This window comes from Falco rusticolus, chromosome 1, assembly GCF_015220075.1.
Source record: "Falco rusticolus isolate bFalRus1 chromosome 1, bFalRus1.pri, whole genome shotgun sequence".
Classification (NCBI taxonomy): domain Eukaryota; kingdom Metazoa; phylum Chordata; class Aves; order Falconiformes; family Falconidae; genus Falco; species Falco rusticolus.
In genome coordinates this window covers 10689227-10715026 of record NC_051187.1, presented here as the reverse complement: position 1 = coordinate 10715026, position 25800 = coordinate 10689227, and the positions used below count along the sequence as shown (strand labels likewise).

General features: G+C 44.8%; 1 protein-coding gene across 5 annotated transcripts in view; it reads left to right on the top strand.

Moving 5' to 3' along the window:
- Positions 1 to 2643: 2643 nt before the first annotated feature.
- STX8 (syntaxin 8) overlaps positions 2644 to 25800 on the top strand; it is a 104513-nt gene continuing 81356 nt past the window's right edge. For all 5 annotated transcript variants that reach the window (XM_037409512.1, XM_037409521.1, XM_037409504.1 and 2 more), the window contains exons 1-6: positions 2644 to 2747; positions 3169 to 3268; positions 6767 to 6861; positions 8590 to 8700; positions 18002 to 18126; positions 19571 to 19663. In XM_037409512.1, coding sequence (XP_037265409.1) covers positions 2731 to 2747; positions 3169 to 3268; positions 6767 to 6861; positions 8590 to 8700; positions 18002 to 18126; positions 19571 to 19663 — 541 coding nt within the window. In that variant the 5' untranslated portion in view covers positions 2644 to 2730. The remainder of the gene's footprint in view (positions 2748 to 3168; positions 3269 to 6766; positions 6862 to 8589; positions 8701 to 18001; positions 18127 to 19570; positions 19664 to 25800) is intronic.

Below are 25800 nucleotides of genomic sequence, written 5' to 3'. Positions count from 1 at the left end.
TGCCTGCTGCTGCTGGCACAGGGACAGTGATGAGGGACAGGGATGAGTGGGACAGGGACACCAGCGCGGGCTGGGGAGGGCAGGGGGAGGCAGCCACTGTCATCTGGAGACGGGCAGGGACAGGGGATGGGGCTGAGGATTTGGGGAAGGGAAACAGCAGCTGCCTTAAGGAAGGGAAAGGCAGGAGGCTGGGAGGAAAGGCCATGGGGAGCCCGGGGGGCTGGAGCAGCTGCGCCCGAGGGGGACAGTGGGCAGCACTGCTGGGGTGTTCTGAAGTGACACCTGAACGTCAGGAGCTGCAGCCCAGAGCAGGAGAGGGACAGGGTGACCTGCTGCTCAGCCTTGGGTTCATGTGAACCTGGGGAGGGGAGGGAGGGAGGGAGGGAAAGGGGAAGCAAGGACAGAGGGAGGGTGGAGGGAGGAACAAGGGATGCAGGAGAGAGGAAGGAGGGAGAAAGAAGCAAGGAAGAAGAGAGGAAAGGAGGAGAAAGGGAGGGAGGAAGGAAGGAGGAAGGGAGGAGGGAGAAAGGGGGGAGGCAGCAGGACGGAAGAGGGGAGGAAGGAGGGAGGAAGGAGGGTGGGTGTGCTGCAGAGGTGCTAACTAGAGCAGGCAGCCCTCTGGGAGATGGGGCAGCAGGACATGTCCCACGCGGTGCTGGATGGCGCATGTCAGAGCTCAGTCCCAGCAGTGACCTGGCTGAGGCGGCAGCGCGGAGGCTCCCCATCCTCTTCTGTTACACTGGTATTCAGCGCTGGTGCAAAAACCTTGAAAAAACAAGAAAGCAACTCCTTCCTTACCTTGCAAATCACTAGTGGATCCTGGTGTGCAGTAACACGGGGGTAATGCTGTTGGGATGCAGAGGATTGATTCCCCCATCCCAACATTTGTCCGGTCCCACCAGACTTCACCACTCAGAAGTAAACTACTCTGACACTCAGGGCTCTTATTTCATAGAATTACAGAGGCCGGGAAAATTCCTGAGCACTGAGCAACTGGTCCTGTCATTGGGCTGGATCTTCGCATCTTCCAGTGTATTTTGTGCTTCTCTGGAAGATGAAAAAGGGCTCCTGTAAAATCAGAAAGAAGCAGCAGGCTTGGATGCAGTTTTGCTCCTGACCCAAGCATCTTTCTGCCATTCCCAGGTCCCCGAGAGCATGGGGATACCCAAGCCTGGGGGACGCTGCCTGTGTCCTCGCGCTTTCTCTACCTAATTTTCTCTGTCCCAGTTATTCTCCAACCCGCTGTACCAAAGCTCCCCTGGCACAGTTTGGGTTGAATGTTCCCCCACTGCTGTGCTTATAGCTGTATATTTCAATCCAGACCATAATATTATTACCACAATACCGATACATGGGTGCTCTGACGGCATGAGACAGGTGCAAGCTGCATGCAGGAGACCATCAGTGCCCTGGGAGCTGCCACAGGGTTCAAAGCTCATCATTGACGTGCAAAATTAAACCAGAAAGGATTTCCTTCTGCCTCAGCACCTCTGTACCTCTGCACCCTGCACCGCACACCCAGCACCCCTGCACCCTCCACACCCAGCACCTCTGCATCCTGCACCACACACCCTGCACCTCTGCACTCTGCACCACTCACCCAACAACTCTGCACCCTGCACACCCAGCACCTCTGCACCCTGCACACCCAGCACCTCTGCATCCTGCACACCCAGCACCTCTGCATCCTGCACCACACACCCAGCACCTCTGCACCCTGCACACCCAGCACCTCTGCACCCTGCACACCCAGCACCTCTGCACCCTGCACATCACGCACCCCTGCACCTTGCACACCCAGCACCTCTGCACCCTGCACACCCAGCACCTCTGCACCCTGCACATCCAGCACCTTTGGATCCCGCACCACACATCCAGCACCGCTGCACTCTGCACTGCACACCCAGCACCTCTGCACCCTGCAAACCCAGCACTTCTGCATCCTGCACACCCAGCACCTCTGCATCCTGCACCACACACCCTGCACCTCTGCACCCTGCACACCCAGCACCCCTGCACCCCTGCACCCTGCACACCCAGCACCTCTGCATCCCTCACTGCACACCCAGCACCTCTGCACTCTGCACCCTGCACACCCAAGCACCTCTGCACCCTGCACACCCAGCACCTCTGCACCCTGCACACCCAGCACCTTTGCACCCTGCACACCCAGCACCTCTGCACCCTGCACACCCAGCACCTCTGCACCCTGCACACCCAGCACCTTTGCACCCTGCACCACTCACCCAACACCTCTGCATTCCTCACCGCACACCCAGCACCTCTGCACCATGCACCCTGCACACCCAGCACCTCTGGATCCCGCACCACACATCCAGCACCTCTGGATCCCGCACCGCACACCCAGCACCTCTGCACCGTTCACCCAGCACCTCTGCACCCTTCGCCCAGCACCTCTGCACCCACGGACCTCTGCAGCCTGCACCCTGCATCCTGCACCTCTGCGATGGGCACCTCTGCACCCCCCAACCTGCACCCCTGCACCGTGCAGCCCTGCGCTGTGCACCCTGCACCGCTGTGGCGTGCATCCCTGCACCCCGCATGCGCCCCGTCCCCAGCCCGCGCCCCGCCCCCCAGCCCCAGCCCGCGCCCCGCCCCGCGCTTCCCCGCCCCGCCCGGCCCCTGCGCGCGGCGCAGTTTGGCCCTCGGCGGCCGCCGTCGGGGCTGACCCGGGCCGGAAGCGCGGGGCTCTTCCGGGCGGCGGCGGCGATGGCTCCGGACCCCTGGTGAGCGCTGGGGCTGCTCCGGGCTGGGCGCGCTGCCGCCGCCCCCTGCCCCCCGTCTTCTGCCGCGGGGCCGACCCGGAGCCCTCGGCCGCTCGTCGGCACTGCGAGCCGGGCCCCGGGGCCGAGCGAGCCCGCCGTTGACGTGGGGCCGGGGGCGGCGCTGGCGGCGGCCGCTGCAGGCCTGGGCGGCCGTGGGGCTGCGAGCGGCGGGGCCTGCTCTGGCCGCCTGGGGCGGGGGGCTCCCCCGGAGCGCTCGTTTGCCCCCCAAATCCTCCGTTTAAGTCAATGTGAAGAGCAGCGCCTCCCGCGCCGCGGACTGTGCGGGGCCGGCGCGGTGTCCCTGCGGCGCCAGGCCCAGCCGGGCGGGCCGGGGGTGGGGGGCGGCCGGCAGGGGGGCTCAGCTGCCGCCTCTCGTTCGCAGGCTCTCGCTGTACGATGCCACCTGCCAGATCGCCCAGGAGATCGCCGAGAAAATCCAGGAGCGTAACCGGTACCAAAGGAATGGGGAGAGTTCAGCCAAGGTACTCTTCTGCCGGTGGCTCTGGGGCTTGTGAACGTGGATTATATATATGTTTTTTTAGGTAAATTTTGCTTTTAGCTGCTCTAAATACCGGTTAAACATTAAATTTGCAGGAGTTGGATGTGTCTAGGGAGTTGTAAGTCCTCAGCTTCCTGCCTCCTGGATGCAGAGGGACATGGATGCTGCCTGGATGGGCGCATCACCCAAGTAACATGGGCTGGAGCACGGCGGGGAAGGGGCTGGTGCTGCCAGCTGGGAATCTGCAGGTTAAAAGTTGTGTTTAGTAGTAGGAATCTGTAATTAATGGTGTGTTCTTTAAGATTTCCATAAAGAAAACAAGATTATCGTTTCTAAATTAATGGTAGCTTTTCAGCGTCACAAAAATGACTGGATTTAACAGTAACGAATCTTTTAGGTGTGCAGCAATGCTGGTTTTACAAAAAGAGAAAAGGAGAAGCTGTGGGAGTGTTGGGCAGGTGCTGCTGACTGCTCAGGGCTGTTGCTGCCAGGAACAGAACTTTTGTTAGAGATCTGAATCTGCGAGATGTTGAGGTGCATGTCAGCTTCTGTGTTCTCCTTTCAGTGTAAATACTGAATGGACATTTTTCCCCCACAAGGCTGGTTTGCTTCCTTTCTGTAGTGGCTGTAGATCAGATAAAAGACAAATTTTGCAGCCTTTTAAAGCTACACTTCTAACAAAATATAAGACCAAAATATAATGGAGATGATAACGAACTGTAAAGCTTACCCAGGAATATCATGCTCTCCACTTTTTCACACTTCCTGTTTAAAAAATAAAAGTTTTTCAGGAGGGTGCTTTCTTTAGCACTGAAAGTGTCACCCTTTCCTTCAAGAAGTGTAGGAGCTTGCTGGATTGCACACGCCATGCTTCATGCCATTAGCTTCTTCCTTGACTGCACTAAGATAAAAATGCACGCAAGCCCTTGAGTTAGTCTTTTGTAATTATTTGCATAATTAAATCCCCACTGATTTATTTTGTAGACTGTGCCCCTCTTAATAGCAGGTTGTAATGTGATGTATGATCACTAAATCATCTTTGCCAGTCTCTTTGATAGCTTTAAAAATAAAATTTAAAAAATAATTAAAGAAATATTTTTTGAAATGTTTCCTTTGAAGAAGACTGTGTAGGCTTTGTACAGTAGTCAGTGCTTTTTAATGAATGACTCAAATTTGGCACGAATTGAAAGGAGGTTTCAGAAGGCCCAAATAAGTGGTATTTGAGAGAAATGTTTTCTCTAGCTGTAGAATTGAGAGTGTTTAGGTCTGCTTTCAAGATAATGAAGTTTTAGAAATTGTATAGATATCCTCAAGCAATAGAAGACTAATAAAAAGATTGCTGCTTAATCCGTCTGTATTTATTATAGAGGACAAAGTTCTCTATTTGCATCATCACAATCAGTGATGTGTCCCAAAAACCCCCAACAAAACATTGTGTTAATGTTTGAAGCCTTTCTTGTACTGTAACTCTCTGAGGTTGTGTTTTATGGAAACATTACACGGTTGACTGACTTTTTCATAAAATCATTTTTTCCATGCCCGGTGTTTTCCAAGCACAGTTTCTCTTTAATCCATTAACAGTTAAAGATGAATATTTGGCAGCGTTTGATTTTACTATAAACAAGCTTCCAACAATGAGAGAGTTGTTTTCATAACAGAAATGCATGTTGAGAAATCAACGGCTGAGCAGTCATATATTCTGTGACTCCTGAATGTTTTAATGGAGTAAGGAGTCTTGGTACAATATTTGCCTGGTAGGGAGATTTTAAACAAGTTTTTATTTTTATAATATTTTGCCATTAGTGTGGCTAAAAAAAACTTACTGCTTATTTACTGCTAATCAAAAAATAGAACATAAAATTTAAAATGGAAAAGAAAAACAAACCCAACCCGGAAACCTGTGGGGAAAGATTTCAAGCCAGCACTTACCATCTGTGAACTCTGCTCTGTTGAGCTGATCTTGAAACTTCCATTGGTTTCTTTTTCTTTTTTCCTGTCAAGGTGGGGAGATCTTTTGTTAAAATGCTGCACTTTCTGGCCAGAATAGCAGAGGGTATCTGTACGTAGATGACATTCTTGTATACCTTTATGTTACTTTGCTGTTCTGGGTCAATTACATGCAGCATTCTCCACCTGGGCTTCAGTAGACATGAAGTGAAAAGTCCTTTTATTACATGACTGCAGAGCTAGAGGATATGTAGCAGCTTGAACTTTCCTAAAAGCATTTATTCCCCATCCTGACTTTGGAAATGTTGCCATAGCGTTCAGCTGCTTTGGGTCTGAAGGTGAATTTTGGCTGTGTGCTCTCAAGGCTGCCTCAGTGCCGTTGCATCTGCTTTCTGTTGTTGTATTTGGGAGTGTTTGAGAACAAGTCTCCAGAGTCAGGTTTAAACTTCTGATGCTATCGGGGGATTTTTTGGGATCTCCTGCTCCATCCCTGTCCAGATACCAAGTGCAGTTTAGCTGTAGGCAGGTTCCTGGAAGCACGGTGACTGTTCAGTGAGATGTTCAGTTGGTGTCTGCCTGCTGCCTCTGTGTCTTCAAGAACATAGGAATGAGAGTCAAAGCAAATACTCCTCTGTTACTAGTCATCGCACAAAGCACCTGAGGATGCTAACCATTATAACCCACAGCAGGCTAATAGCTTGTGAAGCACGTAGTCTTAATTAGGATGACTTGCATATTTCATTGCAGTTAGTGTTTTTCCTAGTGTGTTCTGCATAACTGGAATGAAAAGAAATAACATTTAAGGAGGAAGAGCCCAGAGGATAATGTCAGCCTAACTTGGGAAGCGATGGGGAGAGAGGAGGAGGATTCCCACAGGCCTTGAGCTTGCTTGCAGCAGGGAAGAATGTGAAGGACTTAATTACCGTTTTTAGTAGGAGCAGACGCAACTGCTTTGGGCAGGTCAGTTGCGAGAAAAGGTGGGGAGTTGTAGGTTCCACTGAGAAGGGAAATGGAGGAATTCTGATTTTCTTTAGGATCTTTAGTTTAAAGTTTGGAGGAGTTCAGTGGAGGGAATGTCTGATCCTGTAGCAACCTTCTCTCTAATTCTGGGAGATGGGAAAGAAACCTGGTGGCAGAAGAAGCTAGCGCCTGCATTTGTGCTTGAAGATAGAGGAAAGAACTGGGAAACTAACTGGAAAATATTAAAATGTGCTGCAATGTTTGGCCCATCTAAAGGAGTGTGTTTTATAAAAACTTGAAAGAAGGCTCCCCATATTAAACAGTGTTAATGCATTAGAATAGTGTTTGCGAAACTAGTACTATTAATCTCATTATTTTGTAAGCAGTCCAAACCAATTAACTGTGTCGTTCCCTTGGTGGCTCTGAGGCAGGCTTTCTTTGTTTAGAGTGGAGTCCTTCACGCTGCTATAGCTCAAGTTAAATGTATTGTCACCTGCATGCAGTAGCATTAAATTTTATGCAAATATAACTTAGACTGAAAAAAATTTAGATAAATCTCTTTCTTCCCTTTCAGCTCAATGTGATTATCAGATCGTCATTGCAGAATCTCAGAGAGAAGATCGATCAGCTGAAGGACTTACTGCTTCGGGCTGTGTCAACACACCAAATGTATCCTGTAAACATTAACTCACTGACCTTTCTGTATTGTGTGAGAGAGTGGAAAAATATGCTATAATTGGTTTGCCATGCAGTTGGGGTTTTTCCCTCATTCCATTTTTAGAAGACTTTGTCACTAGAACTTTGTCCGTGCTGCTGTTTAATTTCACTGCAGCTGCAGTGCAGGAAGAGTTGTGAGCCTGGGCGTTTCTGGTGTGGTGGGCATGAGGCTGGCTTTGGTTATGTTTGTGTTGGAGAGAAACGTAACAAAATGGGCTGAATAATCTCAGAGCTGCCATCATCTTGCCTGTGCACTGTGCTGGCACAGCTGATTTAGTGGCTGGTTTGTGAGCTGAGATCACTCATCTAGCAGAAAACACGCTAATCTGTTATTTTCTCTTGGCTCAGTCGCTGGCTGCAGGAATGCCCATGCTTGCTTGCAACAAGGAAGGTCGAAGCCTTGCTCAGGGTGTGGGCAGGGCTGTGGCAGCCCTGTCTTGGACTAACTTGGGGAGCGATGGGGCTGCATCTTCAGAATAATGTTAGAATGCTTAAAAATGTGCCTTAGAAAGAAATCACAGGTTTTCTTTGAGGAGTGTTACCCTGTGGCCTGGCTTGGGTTTGCTTTTCCTTCCATGTGTTGGGATAGTCAGGCTTAAGGAGTCAAAGTAGTCATCTGTCTCCCTGAAGGTATCCAGCAGCCATCTGGTTGATACCAGAATGAATGAATGAATGTTTAATTTCAAGTCTACCATAGCAGAAATCCCTTCTAAGCGTGAGCCCCCCGAGTGCTGTCCTGAAGGCCTGGGGTTAAAACTTCCCTGTCCAGTGAGTGCTTGAGAGCAGACGTCTGCTACTACTGTGGCAGAAAATGTAATAAATCAGTTATTGCATGATCTTCTTCACAGTACTTGGAACAGGGTTAGTAGTCCTTCAGAATGTCACTAAGATTAATTAAAAAAAGCAAACACATGTCCCCCATTGAAGCTGCAGCACTTCAGGGCATCTTGCCTTTCAGAAATACTGCATGAATTGTTTTTCTGCTGCGTTGGTAGCTATCGGGGTGTTCTGCTGATGAATTACAAATGGAAGCAGGTGCTCAAAGTAAACTTTTGGTTGTTTGCTGACTACTTGGCTGGGAGCTACTCACCTGGTCTGTGTTAGGAGCCTCCAGTGAAATAAGATGTGAGGGAGCCTGCTGATTTTAAAAGCTCTTTTCTGTTTGGGCCTGCCCAGTTCATATCATAACAGTGTAAGCTGGAGCTTTTCTGAGAAGTCTTATCCTTCCCTGAACTTAACTCATGCAGTAATGTTGTAAATGAGATCAACTGCCCAGGACTGCTTAGTAATAAATGAAAGAAGAATTATGTGGGCATTTGGAGGAGAAAATGCTGTTCTTAGTACTTACGCTAATTTGGCAGTAAATAGCCTTCCAGTTCTCTTACAGCTTTGAGACGATTACCTGAAGATCGCTCCGTGGTTGCTGTATGAAACGTTTTCTGGGATATGTAAACTTCAGAAACACATTTAGAGTAGCAGCAGATTTCATTCAGAAAAATATGACCTCTCCTTTTCTTAGGTGTTACAGCCTTTTCCTGAGTTAAAATAGTTACTCTAGTTAATTTTTGATGATCATGAGGTCTGATTTATTTTAAGAATGTATAACAGGTATTATTTTTATTATATAAAATTAAAGTTTTTCAGTGTTTTTAAGTTTGGTCCTTAACCAAGTATCATCAGCACCCAGCTGGAGGGAGACAGGAGGCAGAATCTGGTGGATGACCTTCTCACACGACAGAAACAACTCCAGGCATCTTACAAGAATGAAGGCACAGAACCAGATGTGATAAGGTATGGCATTGTCACCTCAAATGAACAGTGTGATTTGTGCTTTGATTATCTCTGAAGATAATGTTAAATGCATCCATTGAAATAATTTAGCTCTGCATGTAGCGAACTGTGGTTTCATTTGCTTAGAAATTGTGTGCTTTTTTTGACAGTATCATGTATGTCTACAAAGCTGGGGAGGACGAGGGAATGGGGAATTGCTTGGAGGAGGTAATAGCTGACTAACTGATCTAGTAGAGTCAGTCACCGACTTGGACTGATGGGTGCCACTGTACAAGGTTGACATGAATTGTTGGAAAGAGAACTGTCAGGGTGAGGCTTAAGCTTCAAATGGTCCCCAAAGACCATATTGTGTAGCAGTCAGCAGGGGCCTTCAAATGGAATACATTTTAATTTCCATTTTGGTGTGTCCTTCACAGCTGGAAAAAATAATTATGGTTAATAGCCTTCAAATTGTGCTCTCCTGAGTTTTCAGTTTTCTCTCCTGTGTTTTCAGTGAAATCCCCACTGGTCGAGGGGGAGTATCCTGGGTTCAGCCTGGAGCTCTGTGTGTGCTGCACATGATCTAAAGGCTCTGCTAACGAGGCTTAGTCTCTTCTGCCTCTTCATCTGTGTTGTACACTTTGAGACTCATTTTTCTTTCAATGTGTTTAAACTGCCCAGTGAATGAATTGCTGGAGGAGAGAGAGGAGAAAAGGGGTAGCAGTAAATAAGCTTTTTTCCCCAAGTTCATGGCCAGGCTACAGACAACAAAATGAAGCTGCCATTTCCTCTTTCCTCTGCGAGCAAATGGGTGGTAGATCGATCACCTTAGCACAGGATTAGGACTATGGTATGTTGGAATTGAAGTGGCATGTGTTGAGGGACAACTTCAGATGCATCCTCGTGATTCACGGGGTGATGTGCTTTGATCTCTTTTAATCTTGAGCCAACATTCACACAAAAAATGAAAAGCTCTGCTATCAAAGAGTGTGACTTACCTGTCTTCTGACCCCATGCAGGTCGCTAAATACTGCTCAGTGTGAGAGTTACCATTTTGGCTAAATTCCAGCACAGGTAGTTGCATTTGCTCTTCATAATTTTTCCCCTGCAGATTCAGGTAATCATCTGTCCTGCAAAATGATGCAGAAGAGAAGTGGAGCTGCAGGCTCTTTAGTTTTGCAGAGCTTGCTATATTTGCATGGTCAATGAAATAGTACTGAGTGTAGACTGTGACTGGTAAACCCTGGTTTTAAAGCCTTGTATTTTTAAAAAAGTGAACATAATTATTGGAAGTTTTATATGAATCACGACCATTTGGCCCAGGCACCTATTTTGCCGATGTGTGGCAAGCTTTAATGCAGCAGGCACAGACTTCTTAAGCTGGCTGTGGGTCATGCAGGGGGCTGTGCTCTGCCCTGTAAGCCCTGCACAATGCCGCATGTGTGGTCTGGGTCATGCGATGTGGCTGAGTGGAGCTTCCCCGCCTCTGCTGACCCGTGGCGTAGTGAGATCTGCCTCTGAAGTGTGCGCCTGTACTTCTGCAATATGGACATGCAATAGGAATACATATTTTAAAAGATTTTGAGCTTGTGCTTCAAGTGGCAGGTGTTTTCTAATACACTATATTCACTGGACCTTTTCTGTAGCAAATCAACAGCATTGCATTTTATACATGCACAAGTGAGGTTACTTGTGTGAGGGGAGAGTGTTAGAGCCCTCCTGAGAAAGTTTCTCACCTTTTTGCAATGTCAGGCCTCAGTCTTAGAACAAAACTTCATTGTAAGTCCTCACACTCTTGGAGAAATATGTGAGCCTTTTTGCTGATGTACTTTGAGAACCAGTCCCTTTTCAGCGCTATGCTCTCGAAAAAGGCAGAGACAGTTTTGAAGTTACTGTATAGTGAAAGATCGGGTACCAGTGTGAGTGCTGTGTCCTATCATAACTGTCGAAAATAAGATATTTTTCTTTTTCTAGCTTGTTTACTTTGTGTACCTTGAAGCAGGTGGAAGAGATATTAAAAACTTAATTGATAGTTTTCTGTGTTCACGTGTGTATTTGTGTTTTGTGAGGGTCTGTTCAGTAACGTGGTGTAGAGGTTGGTTGCTTTTGGCTTTTGTACTCCAGTGCAGTATTTGGTAGGGCCAAAGCACGTGTTTCACTTTGCGGTTTGTCATCTTTGCGTGACCAGATGTTGTCAGTGCAACACCTGCTGTGGAGGGTAAAGCTGCAGGCTTTGATCGAATCCATTAATTGCGCTAGGTTTGGCGTTCTCCGGAGTGCAGTGCAGAGATGCACTGGTGCTGGCTTTTACATCTATTGCTGAGTCAACCGAAACATGTAAAATAGCAAATAGGTAAAATGTCTGTGGGATCTGATGATGGGAGAAAGCTCTCATCGCCTGCTCGGAGCAGTGCGGAAGCTGATCTGACCTTCTGAAGTGTGGCTGTCCCTGCTGTAGCAGGGCAGCATTGGCATGTTACAGCTGTGGAGCAGACGGAGGGTGAAGATTCAACCCAGAGCTGCCCTGGTGTGAAGGTGGCGAGGCAGATTGGAGGAAAATATCAAAATCTCCAAGCTCCTTTGGAAATGATCAAGGGAACCAGTATTTTCCAGTGCAAGATAACATCAGAGACAGTAGACGTTTGCTGGTATTGCAAGGCTTGAAGTTTTATAGTTCTCTTTTAACTTCTTTAATTAAAAATGGTTAAAACTATGCCAGCTATTCTCTGCCTGATGAATTCACGCCCCTTCCATATTCTCCCTTGTAGGTCTTGTTTTCAGTGGTACAGGCAGAGATGTAGCCAGGGCCTGAAGCTTGTTGCCAGTGTGTCAGACCTTTCCCTCTTGCCTGAGCCTGGCCGGCACGTAGATTGGTACTGAAGGAGCTTGTCCCCCCCTGCCTGCCGCGCTGCTTGCAGGGACGGAAGACAACAGCTTCTGGTAGGGTTAAGCAGCTATTTACAGCACCGAGTTTCTCTAAAACTTGCAGCCTTCTGGAACAGCCTGCTTTGGATTTCAGTAGGCGGCAAAGGCCGCTCTTCAGTGTGTCTGAAGCCTGAAAGTCAGCTTTTCCCACTGCATTAGAAAAATCAGCACGTGTTGTTTGATTAAGTTCTAGCAGTGACACTTTTCTCTGGTTTTGTATTGGTTTTCTGTATCTAATCCATCTCTGATGTGACAGCACACATTTTCAGAAGTCTTTTTCTTTCCAGCAGTCATTCCTTTCATTAACCTTCTTGCACCACTGATCACATATTTATTGTCCCCATGGCCTATAGCTGTGAGGGTTTCACTAGAATTAATCTTCGTTTATATTTGGTCACCATTCAGTGAGTTTTACATCCTTTGAAAACTGCTGTAAAGCTATTTCTGATTGTGAAGTACAGTGGCCTTAATGCTCTTAGTATTTATCCTAACTGACAACTTGGGCCAGAACACAGGGCAGGACGCTACATTACTTCGGTATAGCATGAGTTTACCTTCCGGCGTTGTCGGCATTAATTAAGATGCAACTGGAATTTTCCAGGGGAAAGGTTGTGCTGTTTACATGACTTTGCTTGAGTAGGGTCAGTTAAATTTTTTTTAATTGGTTTTCATTCAGCAGTTTCAGTATCTTCTCCCCTCTTTTCTCCTTGGAAAGACATCTGTGCAGGTTATTATGACAGAGGCTTTAATGGGGCAGAAATCCCCATGGTTTCACACCATTTGAAATGCAGAAGTGGAAAAGGCAACCAAAACCATTGACTTTCTGGAAGTTGTGTATCAAATTTTTATGGGTCTTTTAAACATTTGTGGAGTTGAAGGAATCAAGAATACTTCTCTTCCTGTCTGACCAGGTACAGTATGTAAAGTGTACGTCAGTCACCAGTGAGTAAATAAATTAACATGCCTTTCTTATTTTCTTTTTGAGTTTCTCAAAAAGAGAAAACTTTTGATAGCTGTGGGACACAAAACACCTTAAGTAATAGCTACCCTGGATAAACTATAGAAGAATCCATGTTCTTTTTTTCTTTAATGTGGGCTACCATTTTTTCTGTTTGAATACATTTCTGTCAGATTTGAGGTATTTCAGTCTTAATCCAAACAGGTATTTTGCCTAATGTCAAATAGGCATAGAGTGCCTGACTTAAATCAATAAGCCATTAGGCGCTTAAATGCTTTTGGGGATCTGACTCTTGTTTATGGAGGAGCAAATACTCTTTGGCAGATAAGATTAAAAATAGTTGTTTAAGTGCCTTTTTAAAACTCCTTCCTGATTTCCTTCCTCCCTCCCTACCAGTTACTGTTGGAAGCCTGCCCGGCTGCAGCTATGGCATCCTGACACGGGATGTGGTTAACCTTGCGTCTAGGGGATGGATAGAAAAGGTGGAAGAAGAGGCAAATTGTCAATACAGAAACGCATGCTTGAGAACGCCGCTGTCTTGAGTCATAAGATCAAATTTAGGGGCTGAGGCAGGATTTTTCCAGGATTACTGTGTCTTTGGCTGTGTAGGCATGAGCCAAAATGCTTGTAATTGTCTCAACACCCTCCTCATCCCCTGAACTGTGTCTCTAAACTTGGGTCATCTCCTGTTGTACCACTTGTCGCCTGGGAGCACCCTGTAGGTTACAGTGTGTGCAGACGGCAGCAGCAGAGTACAGCACCTACTCGACTACTGCAAAACTCAGGGGTAGTGGTGCCTACCCCAAATTTAAGGAGGATTCCAGTAAGATAGTGAAGTCTTGGTTTGGTCTGTGTTTTAAGGGACAGTTTGTATCTCTTATCTCTCAGAGAATACCAGAGCTCCTTAAGGACCTTGCTGAAGTCGGGACTGTGGTTATGGGAAAACTGTGTATAATACATGCATTTATAAGGAACAGCAAAGAAAGGAAACTTAACACCACAGAGAAAAATAAGTCAAACTCCATAATTGTAGGCATCGTGCTTCAGGTTGTGCCTGCATGCCTGTTATTAAAGTTTATTGCTCATTAGCCTCAGGAAAAAACATCAGTAGGAGGGCAGCTCTCAAAGCTGAGCTCTGCGCTTTATGTTTTGCCTCCTGAATACGCTCAAAACTACCCAAGTTTCCTGCCCGAGGTTTTTTCTGTACCAGCAGCATCACTGTTCCTCTGGCCTGGGTGTGCTAGGGCTGTAGTGAGAACAAATGCCAAGCCGAGACCTGCTTGGAGGTTCATGTACTTGTTGGTTGTGGTCAGGCAAATGTCCAGGCGTGATCGTAGTGCTGCATCTTGTCCCAAAAGCAGCCCTCTGGACGGCACTCGAGGAGGAGCTCATTGCCCTGGGTGCAGAGGTGCAAGTCACAGGTGATGGAATTTTTGAGCATTTTGTGGACGGGACTAGTCCCACAGGAGATTTGTCCCTTTGCCTTTTCTCTGGATGTAATTATACAAGAGGCAGCTTCTTTCTAGAGAAAATTCTTCTTTCCTGTAATTCTTTCGTTCCCAAGGAGTGCAAGTGGGCTGTAGAGATGAGGCTGTTTCAATGAGGGACCATGAAAACTGTTACACAATATATTTAGTATTATGCTACGTCCGATCTTGCAGAGAAAATAAGGGACGGTGTAGAATGAAGACAGTAATATTTGATAGCAGGATTAATCCCTGATGGAATTGTTTCTTGCAGTGTATATTTTGAGGGTTTGCATAGGAAAGTGAAACTGCTGTGGAATAAAATGTGAGTGTAAATTTTGTTATAAAGGTAACCTTCCCTGGGGATGCTTACCCTGGCATAGGGATGCCTCCTCTGTGTAGTTCCTTACCACAGCCCAGCCACTCAGAATGGATGTGTTTTTCCAAGGTAAGTGTGCCTGTACAACAGTGCAAACACACTTCCAGCTTGTTGCTTGCCTTGTGCTGCTCCTCTGAAGGCACCTGCCGTCCTGTACTGGCATGAGGTGGTTGGGAGCCGCTTGTTGTGCCGCGTGAAGCTGCCATGCCTGTGTTTTGGGCAGGAATTAGTGGTTCTGGAGGTGCTGCAAAGCAGCTGTCCTGCAAATCAGCTGTCTGGCATCCCACGTGGCAGCTAGCTTGTGCAGCTTCCAGTCATTGCAAGGCAGTGGGACCAGTTAACTGAACTGCAGGTAAATGGTGTTAAGAGCAACGTGGCGTTTTGTGAACATGAGAACACCAGTTCTTGTCCTGGTGGAGCTGGGAAGTCCTCTGCCAGCTGCAGGGAATGCTGCTCCTTCTGTGGGCTTCCACTGGGAGCTGTTCTTGTGGGGAAGTCTCCACCTGGGAATGTACCTGGAGGGCACTTGCAAGTGCTTGTGCTCGTATGGCTTCTCCTGGTTTTTTTTGGAGGGGGGAGAGAGCTTTTGTATCTTAAAATTATACTCGTTTTGTTTACTAGCTTGGAGCTTCCTAAGGTACGCTGGCTGCCAGTGTGAGCAATTAAATCGTAAGTGAGAGAATACCCCAGCTTCTTTGCCGTGCCTTGGAGAGTGACCTGTGAAGCCAAGCTGAGGTGCCCTGGGCGCTTCAAAGAGCCCCACTTGTATAACTGTATCGTTAAGGGAATGTTCAAGTGATCATCCAACCAATTGTCATATGACCCAGGTTTTGTTTAAAATTCAATCTTGCTGATCAGTCTTCTAAAGCTGTAAGCCTTGATGTGTGGCCTTGGTCTAAAGTAAGTGCTGGTTGACTAATCTGAGTTACTTGGGAAGTTTTGTCAGAATTATCAGTGAAACAATGCCTTCTGGAAGATAAGCCCTCCCTTGTTAAGCGGTGACATAACTCCCTGATTTTAAACCCCATCATCTTTTATACTTGGGCGCATTGCTAAGCCTCGTAATTAGTTAAATCTGCTCCTATAATCAAAAGCTATCCGCACACTCCACTGCTCTGTGACGGTTTCAAAGATTTATGTGATTAACTTGGCGGAGGCAGTGGGTGGCTAATTGGATAAGCTTTAATCTTCACACCACCAAAGGGAAACATGGTAAGATCAGAGGAAGTAGGAAGTTATGCTGTGTTGTGTGGGAAGGTAGTTACCAAACATGTCAAAAAGATTATTGTAACGAGCAGACCAGTTGTCATGACCCAACCTACAAGAATAGGGCAGATTATTAGTGGTGAGGGAGAGCGAACGGTGCAAATTATTTCAAATTTGCTTGCCTTGGCGCTTTCTTAACAGGCAGAAACAGTTGTGCTCTTTTTAGCAAGCAAAGAGCTTTATATTCAGTTTGCTTTATTTAAGTAATTCTGTCAGATGTTGTTAACCATAGGTTTTGTGTGCTTGCTAATTGAACTGCTGAACTGGGTGGACTGTAATGATCTTTGCGTGTTCAGAAGTGTAATGCTTCTATTGTGTTCAGGTTTGTGAACCTGGTAGCAGTTGTGAGACTAGAAAATATCAGTATATTTAATCCCCCAAAGCAATGAAAAAAAGCTAGGTAATGTGTAAAACTGTATTTCATGTGTGCGTATCTTTGTCTAATTGAGCCAGATTCCCTACCTCGATAAAATACATGTAAAGAGGTGCAAAGGGCTGGAATACAGAAGAACCCCAGCTTGTCTTTCAGGTGTTGTCCTTGAGGGCCAGCTGGTGGTGGGCACAGCGGGGCAGTCAGGTTCCAGCAGCATCAGGATGGTTAAATGAGATGTTGTGATTTACCATAAATGCCTTTTAGTCCTGTAGCAAAAAAAAAAATAATTTTTTTTTATTCTTTCAAATCCATTACCTTGATACGAAGTTGAATGAACAAAAAGACTATGGTGTCAAGAGCAATGTGGCGTTCCCATGAACATGAGAACACCAGTTCTTGTGCTGGTGGAGCTGGGGAAGTCCTGTGCGAAGAGGCTGAGCGCTCGCGAGTTTAACTGGCTGTGAGTGCAATGGGAAGAGCATAGTGCGCAGATGAGGGCATATGTGCCTGGAAGTTATGGATGGCCCAAAACGTGCCTGGTGACAATTTTTCAGCAGAGTTGATTCGTCTCTCGGCCAGGAGATGTCTCTAGTTCACCGTGATTCCTCCAGGAACTCCTAGGCACAAGTTCTGGGTTTTGTTTGAATACCTTTGCTGTAAAACTTCAGGCATCCCTCCCCAGAGCTGAACCCCTCAGCAGGGTGCATTAACTCCCCCGAGCTCCACAGATACTTTTTAACTTCTTTTGATACAGAATTTTGACCACAAAATTATTTCGAGCATATGCATGCTATTGTACAGCATTCCAGTATATCTCACAGAGAAGGGACCTGGACTCGATTTAAAAATTAAAAAAGCCTTAGTGTAATTAAAAAAAAAAATGAGATTATGAGAGATCCTAAAAGTGCTTACTGTTTTTGTTTTCTTTGTGAAAGTACTTTGGGAAAGAATGGGGCGAAGGTAAAATGAGAATAAAATACAGAGTTTAAAAAAAGCAAAGCTGAAAGCAAAACCTCTTACTTCTGCACTGCTGCTGAGTGATGACTCTTACCCCAGATCTGAGTTGCAGTCTTGGGTTCAAGTGGCTCACAGTCTGTCATATGATGTTTTTCTTGTAGGGAAAACCGATGAAAAGCTGAAAGGTAGAAACCAGAAATCTGGTATTGAGAAAAATATTTAAGTGGCATTTCATTTTACTACTTGAATTTATGTGCCCTGGATGTGAAAAACTTGTATTCTGTTGTAACCAGGAAAGTGTCTATAATGTGAACAACCTCAAGTCATAATTCTTTTAAAAGAAAACCCATAACTTGATTGCTCTTTCATTTAAGAGTGTGTGTGCCTGGCTGCTTGTTCATGTTGATGCCAGACTAGGAAGTGCAGGAGAGTAACTGTGAATTCCATGTGCGGTTTTTGAAATGCAGAAATGTTCTCTTTTAGGTTTGGTCAGGATTGCAGAAAATTAGTAGTCTCATCTGATTTGCATCTGTGCTAATGTGTTGATCCTTTTACTACTGGAAGTTTTCAGGCTGTACCGCAGTGTTTTCACAAGTTTGTGTTCACACAGCAAATGCATGAATAATATGTGTATTCCTATTAACCGTAATATTTTTGTCACAGTTTTGAATGCTACATGCATTTTCTACATGCAAACAATATTTAATATGAATATGTTATACAATGTGGTGTATATTTTGGCAAGTAGCTTAATTGTTCACTGCAAAATTATTTCTCTCCCTGCTTTACCGTGTCTAGGCAGTGTTATGGAGCCTGCAAGATGTATTTGTTATTGAGATCGTCGGATTCTTTTTGGCTAATTTCTTCTGTGATTGCAGAGAAACACAATGGAGTGCAATGAATATGTACACTTCCATCTCTGTCAGCCACTCTTGCAAGTGCGGATTATATGATGAGTGGGTTTTGTGTTGAAAGTTACTTACTGAGGTTATTTTCAGATCTAGCCTAATGACGGGAGGGGTCAAACGAGGTGTAACCAACCCGTGGCTCATGGAAGAATCTGAGGAAACCAGAGGGCTTGGCTTTGACGATCTCAGGCAGCAGCAGCGAAGGATCATAGAAGGTATAAGAGTCTGTCTATTTTTTATAAGCATTGCTAGGACTCGGAGGAGCCCTTATTAGACGGTCAATACAGTAACCTATGCTGAAGTTTTGTTACCTGGAGATGTCAAATGTGATAGTTCCAGGTGGTTGTTACCTGTACTTGCAGGAGCAGTATTGTGCTTGCAGTATTCTTAACTGAAAGCATCTTAAATCAGATTTTGAGAGATGCACTTACAGGGCATCCCTGACTTTGACCATACTCATGGTTTTGGTTTGCAGTGGAGATCTCGCTAATTGCGGTGAGTGTGATGGTATTACTGCTGTGCTTCAGGCTGGGGTGTGTTCGATGTATTGTTGAATTGGAATGCGGCAAGAATTAGCTACTCTAAAAAGGGTCTTTAGATTTTGGCCCTCAAGACCCATAAGGAATCTCTAACCTTGGAAGTGTTGGAAAACCTCAGCCTGAGGACATCAGGTGGTTAATGGTAATTTCTCTGCAGTCAAAGTATTGGAAGTAATCAAATGAAATCAGGCTCCAGATAAAGCCCGCTTTAGCCTGCATGTGAAACAACATTTATAGCTACAGTTCAGGAGAACGGCCTGAACTCTGTTTGGATGGTCCAGGAGAAACCTCAAGCTCTGGTTTTTGATTCCACCGTAGGTATCCCCTGGGGAGGCTGAGAGGTATTCCTGTTGAAGGGAAGGGGGGTCTGGCCATCCCGTACAGTTTTTGGCTCCTGGGCTGCAGCTGGCTGGCAGTCTTGCTCTACGGAACATTGCTGCTTCGCAGTGTGTCAGTCCAGCCTCCAGCTTATCTCCTTGTTCTACTTGACAACTTCGGGCAACTGCATGTTTTGGTTAAGGTGCTTGCTAAGGGCAGCGTGGTACCTGCGGACTGGAATAGCAGAGGCAGTGTGGCTCTTAATAAAGGAGCGTCTGCAGAGCTGGTGGGAGCACATCAGCCTTCAGCTGCTCCCCCCATGTCCCCTCTGTCTGAGGCTCTTTTCCATGCACTCTCTATCCTCTTCCAGCTTTAAAAATCAGCTTGAATTCTTTGGTGTTTGCATCACCTGTTTGTCTTTTATTAATGATAAAAGTTTCTTGGAAAATTTAAAAAGGCTAATCAGGGATCTCTCTGGGTGTGCCAGAAAATCTCCTGCATTTATAATTGAGTAACAGCTGAATGTTGAACCCTTGGAATTTTTTTTTTTTTTTTTGTGGGGGACCCTCAGCTAAATGTCCTGGCCAGAGCAGAGAAAATAATTACCCATCATTCACATTATTTTAAGAGTGCTGTTGCCATAAGGATTAATTTTCATGTTGTGTTGATATATTTTTCTTAACTCATTATAACTCTTTGAGTACAGATTAGATATTTTTCTTCACTTTTTCATCTTTTACGGTACATAGCCTGGCATACTGGCAATTTTATTCATGTAATTTTATATATTTTTCTGGTGCAGAACAAGATGCTGGACTTGATGCTCTTTCTTCAATCATATCCCGGCAAAAGCAAATGGGGCAGGAAATTGGGAATGAGCTGGATGAACAGAATGGTAAGAACAAGATTCATACTCAGTTTGCCTCATTTTTATGTAAGATTGTGATTAATTTCCTTTTTTTCCTGCTCCTCATACAGCTGCACTGCTTTTTGCCCACAAAGTAACAAGACAATACTGTAAAGGTTTAGAAACAAACCACCACTACAGATTCCATCTGTTCATGGCCTGGTGGTTCTATCGTGTTTCACTACATACCCTGTTGTGCATGTACAACATATAACGTTTGGTATATTTCTATCAAGCCTGCCTTTTGAAAGAAAAGATGGGTGATTATTTGCACGAAGTACAAAGTTAATTTTGTACTCTATTTTGCATTTTTCAGTTTTATGACAGTTTTTATGGTAAGCTTTTATGTGTTGCTGGGTTTCACTTGAGCATTCTTATTCTGCGTCTTTCCTTATTAACTAAATGAAAAAGCCTTGAGACAGCGATTGAAGGAGAAGCGTTGTATTGTTTGCTACAAATGATTTGGATTTTGGAGGTTTCATGGCGTTGAATGTAGGATTAAATTAAGTGCAATATTGAACTAGAAGAGTACCTATTTTCTTTAAAATGAGCCAGTATCCAAATGGTGGAATTGCTGTCCTGTTAAATGTGTTTTGTTACTCACTTAATTGTTTGCATGACATAAACTGTCCCTAGGAGAGCAGATCCTCCAGTCTTTCTGACTTTTTTATTTCTTACAATATGGTAATAGTTCAATTAGAGCCTTGGACCCCTGCCAGCTTTCTCCCTTGCACAAAGGCTTGAGCCATATGGTTTATCCTTGGGTTGTGTTGTACTTAGCCACTCAGAAGGTAAATGTCTTTTTACTTGCTAATAAATGATACGCTTAAATCTGCTTCTTCCTGGACCTGTATTTTTTCCCCGTTGTATTTCTCTGCATGCCTGCTCAGAGCGAGGGGGTTCCCGTATTAACAATCACGTAACATGAAGTACTACTTGGGAGCTCTGTTCCAAATGAGTGAAGTAAGAGGACAGCTTTCTTGTGTTTGCCTTGCATACATGGCTAAATCCAGGAGGGCTATGAAATGTCTAGAATATGTCTTTGTTTATTAATCTTAAGGTTGTTAAGAAACGGTTTGTGCAGCTGGCAGAAACTATGCTTAGTGCTCTTGTCATATTTTGATCCTCTGCCTCATGTGAGTAAAGACATTTTCAATTAGAAATCTTGGTTTCGTAAGTTTATTCTATTAACTGTTGTTTAAAAAGTCATATTAATTGCTTTTTTGCTCTAAATAGAAAACAGGTGGGAAGCATGAGCATGTTTACTAATTCCCTGTGAAACCTTGGTTTCTCATCAAGAAAATATATGATGTGTCCCATTTCCCTCTGTTGGGGGTAGGGGAAGGCTCCCCAGCTCCTTATGTTTTTGGGACCCTGAAGGTAATGTGTATAGTACCATCGCATTCCTGCGTGACCATGCCAGACTTTTTCTAGCAATGAAGCCTTGAAACATGTGTGAAATAGGGAATGCATTTAACCCTCCTTTTTACAAATAATGCAAATAATGCCAGTTTTGTTTGTCTTACAGATAGTTACAAAGCCTAGAGCAAAAATCTTCATGTTTTCATGTGAGCTCTTTTTTGAGCTCCAAGCAAGCCTTTCTCAAAAGATGGAAACTTTCCTGAGTGCTCAGAGTAAAAAGTGCCGAGGATTGCCTGTTCCTGACAGTGGGCCAGATCCTGGGGGAAGAGAAAACACCCAGTTGCTTCTGCTTCTCACTTCCTAGAATCGTGAGAATAAAACTTGCCAGCCATGCAGAGTGCATTGTTTGTAAACGTTTAAGCAGTCTGAAAAAGGTGGAACATGGCCTGACTCTTACAGATGGGGGAACCAGATCACACATCGCTATTGAGCACGTACAACTCCCATGTTTTCTCTGATTTTATTAAATCCTTTCCCCCCACCCCCGGGTACAGGGGGATGTGGTCGGGCATTTTGTTGCCACTATTACACTGGAAAAGCTGAAATCCCCAGCAATACTTTCCAAGGGCTATTTTCCCTTTGCACGTCTTATTTTGTGCCCTGTGCTTAACTAGTTACAGATTTTTCTCAGGCGTGCTGCCAATCTCATGTCACTGTTACACGATCAGGTTGATGAGGATAACTGCCCTGTAATTTCCCGACTTGGAATCTCTTTCCTTCCTAGTGCTGAGTGATAATGGCATTGTCTGTATTGTGGGGAGGTAGGGGAAGCTCATCTTCATTAAGTGCTGCGTCAGTATTTCTTTTTATTTGAGTCAGGTTTTCCATCAAATCACCCATTTTTGCAGGAAGCTTGACTTCCACTTCCCTGACCTGTTTTGGACGTTCCCACCTTCTGCAAGTAATTAGGTGCCTCTGACATTAGTTTGTTCTGACATTATGGTAAAATATGGCATAATTCTGAAGCAGCTGATAATGTCTGATAGTTAATGAAACGGACTTTAGGGAGCTGGGTAACTGTACTTATTTTCCAGACAACTTTTTATTCAGACCTGCTTTTTTCCTCCCCGAGCAGCTCAGGCTCGCTGTTCAGTTGAGATATTTGCACTTCCCAGCTCTTTGAGGTAGCCAGAGGCATTTTCCGTTGAGTGCCAGTTGGTGTAGCTGTGCATTTGCAGATGCACAAGTAGTGGAGGCATCCCGATTAATTATGCAAAGTTTACTTCTCGAGTAGAGCTGGTACACGTAAATTCTTTTGTGTTTGTTAAATGACTGAAAAATGATTAAACTTTGCTTTTTAGAAGGGTAGTTACTTGGCGGTATCTATTTTTACTTCGCTGGTGGGCTGACAGGCAGTGACGAGGAGTAATGTTTGAGGTTTGTAAGAGGGCACCCTGCAAATGGGCCCAGCTGTGGTGGTGGCTGTGGTCTTCAGAAGTTGGCCCTTCTCCTTGGGCAGACTGCGTGACGCCAGCCTCCCTTAGCTTCATGTCCCTCGACACTTGTCTTTTGGCCAGTCTCTCTGAGCTTCCTCTGCAGTCAGCAGACACCAGCAGGGGTTGCTCAGGTGTGATCCTGACACATCCACCTTTGGGCAGGGCACAGCTTGTCCTGGAACAGCCCATTTTTCCCCACCGATCTAAAGTGAGCCTGGGCTGGGATGGAGGTGATTCTTTGCAGACATCTGCCCTAAGTAGATGAGTCCCATCCTCTGATTTAGTTGCAATGCATCCAACTTTTAATTGGAGTCTCATGTCGTTCTGTAATCAGATTTTCAGTATAGCTCTGTCCTTCAGATTTTATGGCTCTGCTCAAAGCTGATGGTCCTTTTCAAACCTCCTGAGCATAGTATTTTGCACTGATGAGCAAAGTAGAAGCAGGGTACCAGGAGACGTTGTTTTGTTCCAGTCTCAGGCATCTGCTAGCAGTGGGAGAGATGGGGGATTAGCAAAAGAATTTTCCCATCATTAGTTCCAAATTTGGCCCCAGAAAACTTTCTGTAATCCTTTCATCTGTTACAGAAAAAAAAAAAAAAGAGAGAAAATAGTGTAAATGGCCTCTGGCCTTGTTGATGAGGCAATCTAATCTAGTGCAATAATTTTAGAAGAAGGCTTTAAAAAAAATCTGAATGCTGTTTGTTTTACCCTTATAGAGATGTTGTTTTCTCATTGTGACATGCTTGTATGAGAATATAGTGCTCTGTGATGGATGGTAAATATTGGTAGCTTGCAAAATTTGTCATGTTTGGCACTTCTACCATGTTGCACTCTATTTGGTATACGCCATTGAGGACAGATTTTTTGGCTTCCAGCTTCTTTAAAATTTGTCAGAGCATAGATATGTTCATAAATAGATAAGCTGCAAACCCAGGCCACTGTTTTAAGTCCTCTTACTGGTCAAGAGAATGCTGTACACAGAGTGAATATCCAGGATGTTCTTAAACAAAATGGAACATTGTAAGTGAATGACCTCTTGTAATGCTGCTTTAATTACATAGTTATGTAACATTTTAAATTTCTTGTAAAAATGAAATTTCTAAAACCAACGAAAAATTGAAGTATTGTGTGTTTTAATTTTTTTAATAGCTTTGCAAATACGTGTTGCTGTGTCACCTCTGGCCGTAGTGGGTGGCACACAAGCCTCCGAGGTGGACTCAGCTCAACCTTTCATTCGGTGCCAGTTCAGTAGTCAAAGCCTGCGACTTGCTTGGTGCAGGATTTTTGTTAACCTGATGCGCTTCCATCAAAATGCAATTTAGAGACTCCAGTTGAGACTAGAGCCCTGTTCTAGCTGTTGCTTTGAACACAGAGCAGTGTTCTTGTAAAATCAAAGAAAGCGAGTGAAAGTATTCTTGGTGATGCAGAGACTTGTTGAAAATAGCATTGGAAATGATAGTGCAGCAGGGATGCGATTTGTGTCTCCTAGGGCAGTGTTCAACTACAGCTCTGTCGCCTCTCATGCAGATAGCCCAGTTGGTATATGGACAGTAAAATGCTTCTCCTAAAGATTATTTTACATGGCTATTGCGTAATCTAAAAGGAACCCTGAAGTTGTTTCACATTTCTGTCTATTAAGAACATTTTTGCTGTAATACAAACTAATTAGCATTGTGTACAGAATATGTTTGAGTTACGAGACTAAAATCAATGGGAGTGTGGCAGAATTACGTCATTGTTAGGGTTAGTTTGTAAATAAGAAATTATTAAAGTTCAAATCTTAAAAATTTTCATCATCTAGTCTAAACAATGTATGTTTTCATCATATAAAGTTACAATCCTGCATGCTCTGACCCCCTTCTGAGATGGCCTGAGTCCTGCGGTCGCTGGGATTTGAAGGTGTTCAGCATTCCTTGGGAAAGGCTGAGCACCAGCAGGTTCAGGTTTTCTAAAAACTTCCGCAGAGAAGCATGCGTTTTTAATACTTAGATGTAAAATAACTATCCATAGCCCGACTGACCTTATACTGTGCAGTTAGGTTTTTATTTTGCTTCCCGAGCTTATTGTCTGGAATAGAAATAACTTCAGTTTTATTGGGGAAATGTTTTGTCTTTATTGCATGCTATTGAGTTGGATTTAACTCTTCTTAGGGGAAAAATTAACACCTGTGTTAAAACCTTGTTTTTTTGTCACAAACAGTCTAAACAGTGCAATACTTAGTCTCAATATGAATACTCCGAAGTTGGGGAATACCAAAATTGACGTTAGATGGCACTTCTTGCATGTATATCTAGGCTTAAAATGACTGCATGTGGTTTTCTGCAGGCCCTGCCTAATTTTGTGCTAGGACTTGATCTTTTCTGGGGTTGAATTGACATAGTGACAAAAACTATTTGTAAGGTCTCTGGCTTGTTTCTTCTGGGTGAGGGAAAATGTTTAGTGAATAAGGCAAGGGCTGTAAGAGATTTTGTGGCAGCAGCAGTAGCAAAGGAGGCTCAGGGGGGATCTTATTGTTCCCTACAACTACCTGAAAGGTTGGAGATAGGTGGGGATAGGTCTCTTCTCCCAGGTAACAAGTGATAGGACAACAGGAGATGGCCTCAAGTTGTGTCAGGGGAGGTTTAGATAGGATATTAGGAAAAATTTAGTTGTTGAAAGGGTGGTCAAGTATTGGAACAGGCTGCCCAGGGATGTGGTGGAATCGCCATCCCTGGAAGCATTTAAGAAACTTGTAGATGTGATGCTTAGGGACACAGTTTAGTGGTGGACTTGGCAGTGCTGGGTTAACAGTTGGACTTAATGGTTTTTAAAGGTCTTTTCCAACCTAAACAATTCTGTGCTTCTGTGATAAACGTTGCCTTAGAGCATGAAACTATCATCTCTGCTCCTGCCCTGGAGCTCTGTGTGATGGTGGTTGACCCATCTTCACCAAGCTTTTGTAGAAGCGATTCCCTTCTGTGTGTCTGACTTGGCGTTGCAGGATCTAGTTTGCTGAGGTTTTGAGCACTTAACATAAATTGGTGTGGGCTGTGCTCTGGGTGTAATGAATCATGGAATGGTTTGTGTTGGAAGGGACCTGTCAGGATCTAGTCCATACCCCATGAAGTACTGGGGCATATAGAATCATTTAGGTTGTCAAAAGACCTTTAACATTGCTGAACCCAACTGTAAACCTAACACTGCCAAGTCCACCACTAAACCATGTCCCTGAAATATATGAAAATAGATTAAATACTATTTGGAAGGCTATATAAAGTTTGGTTTATA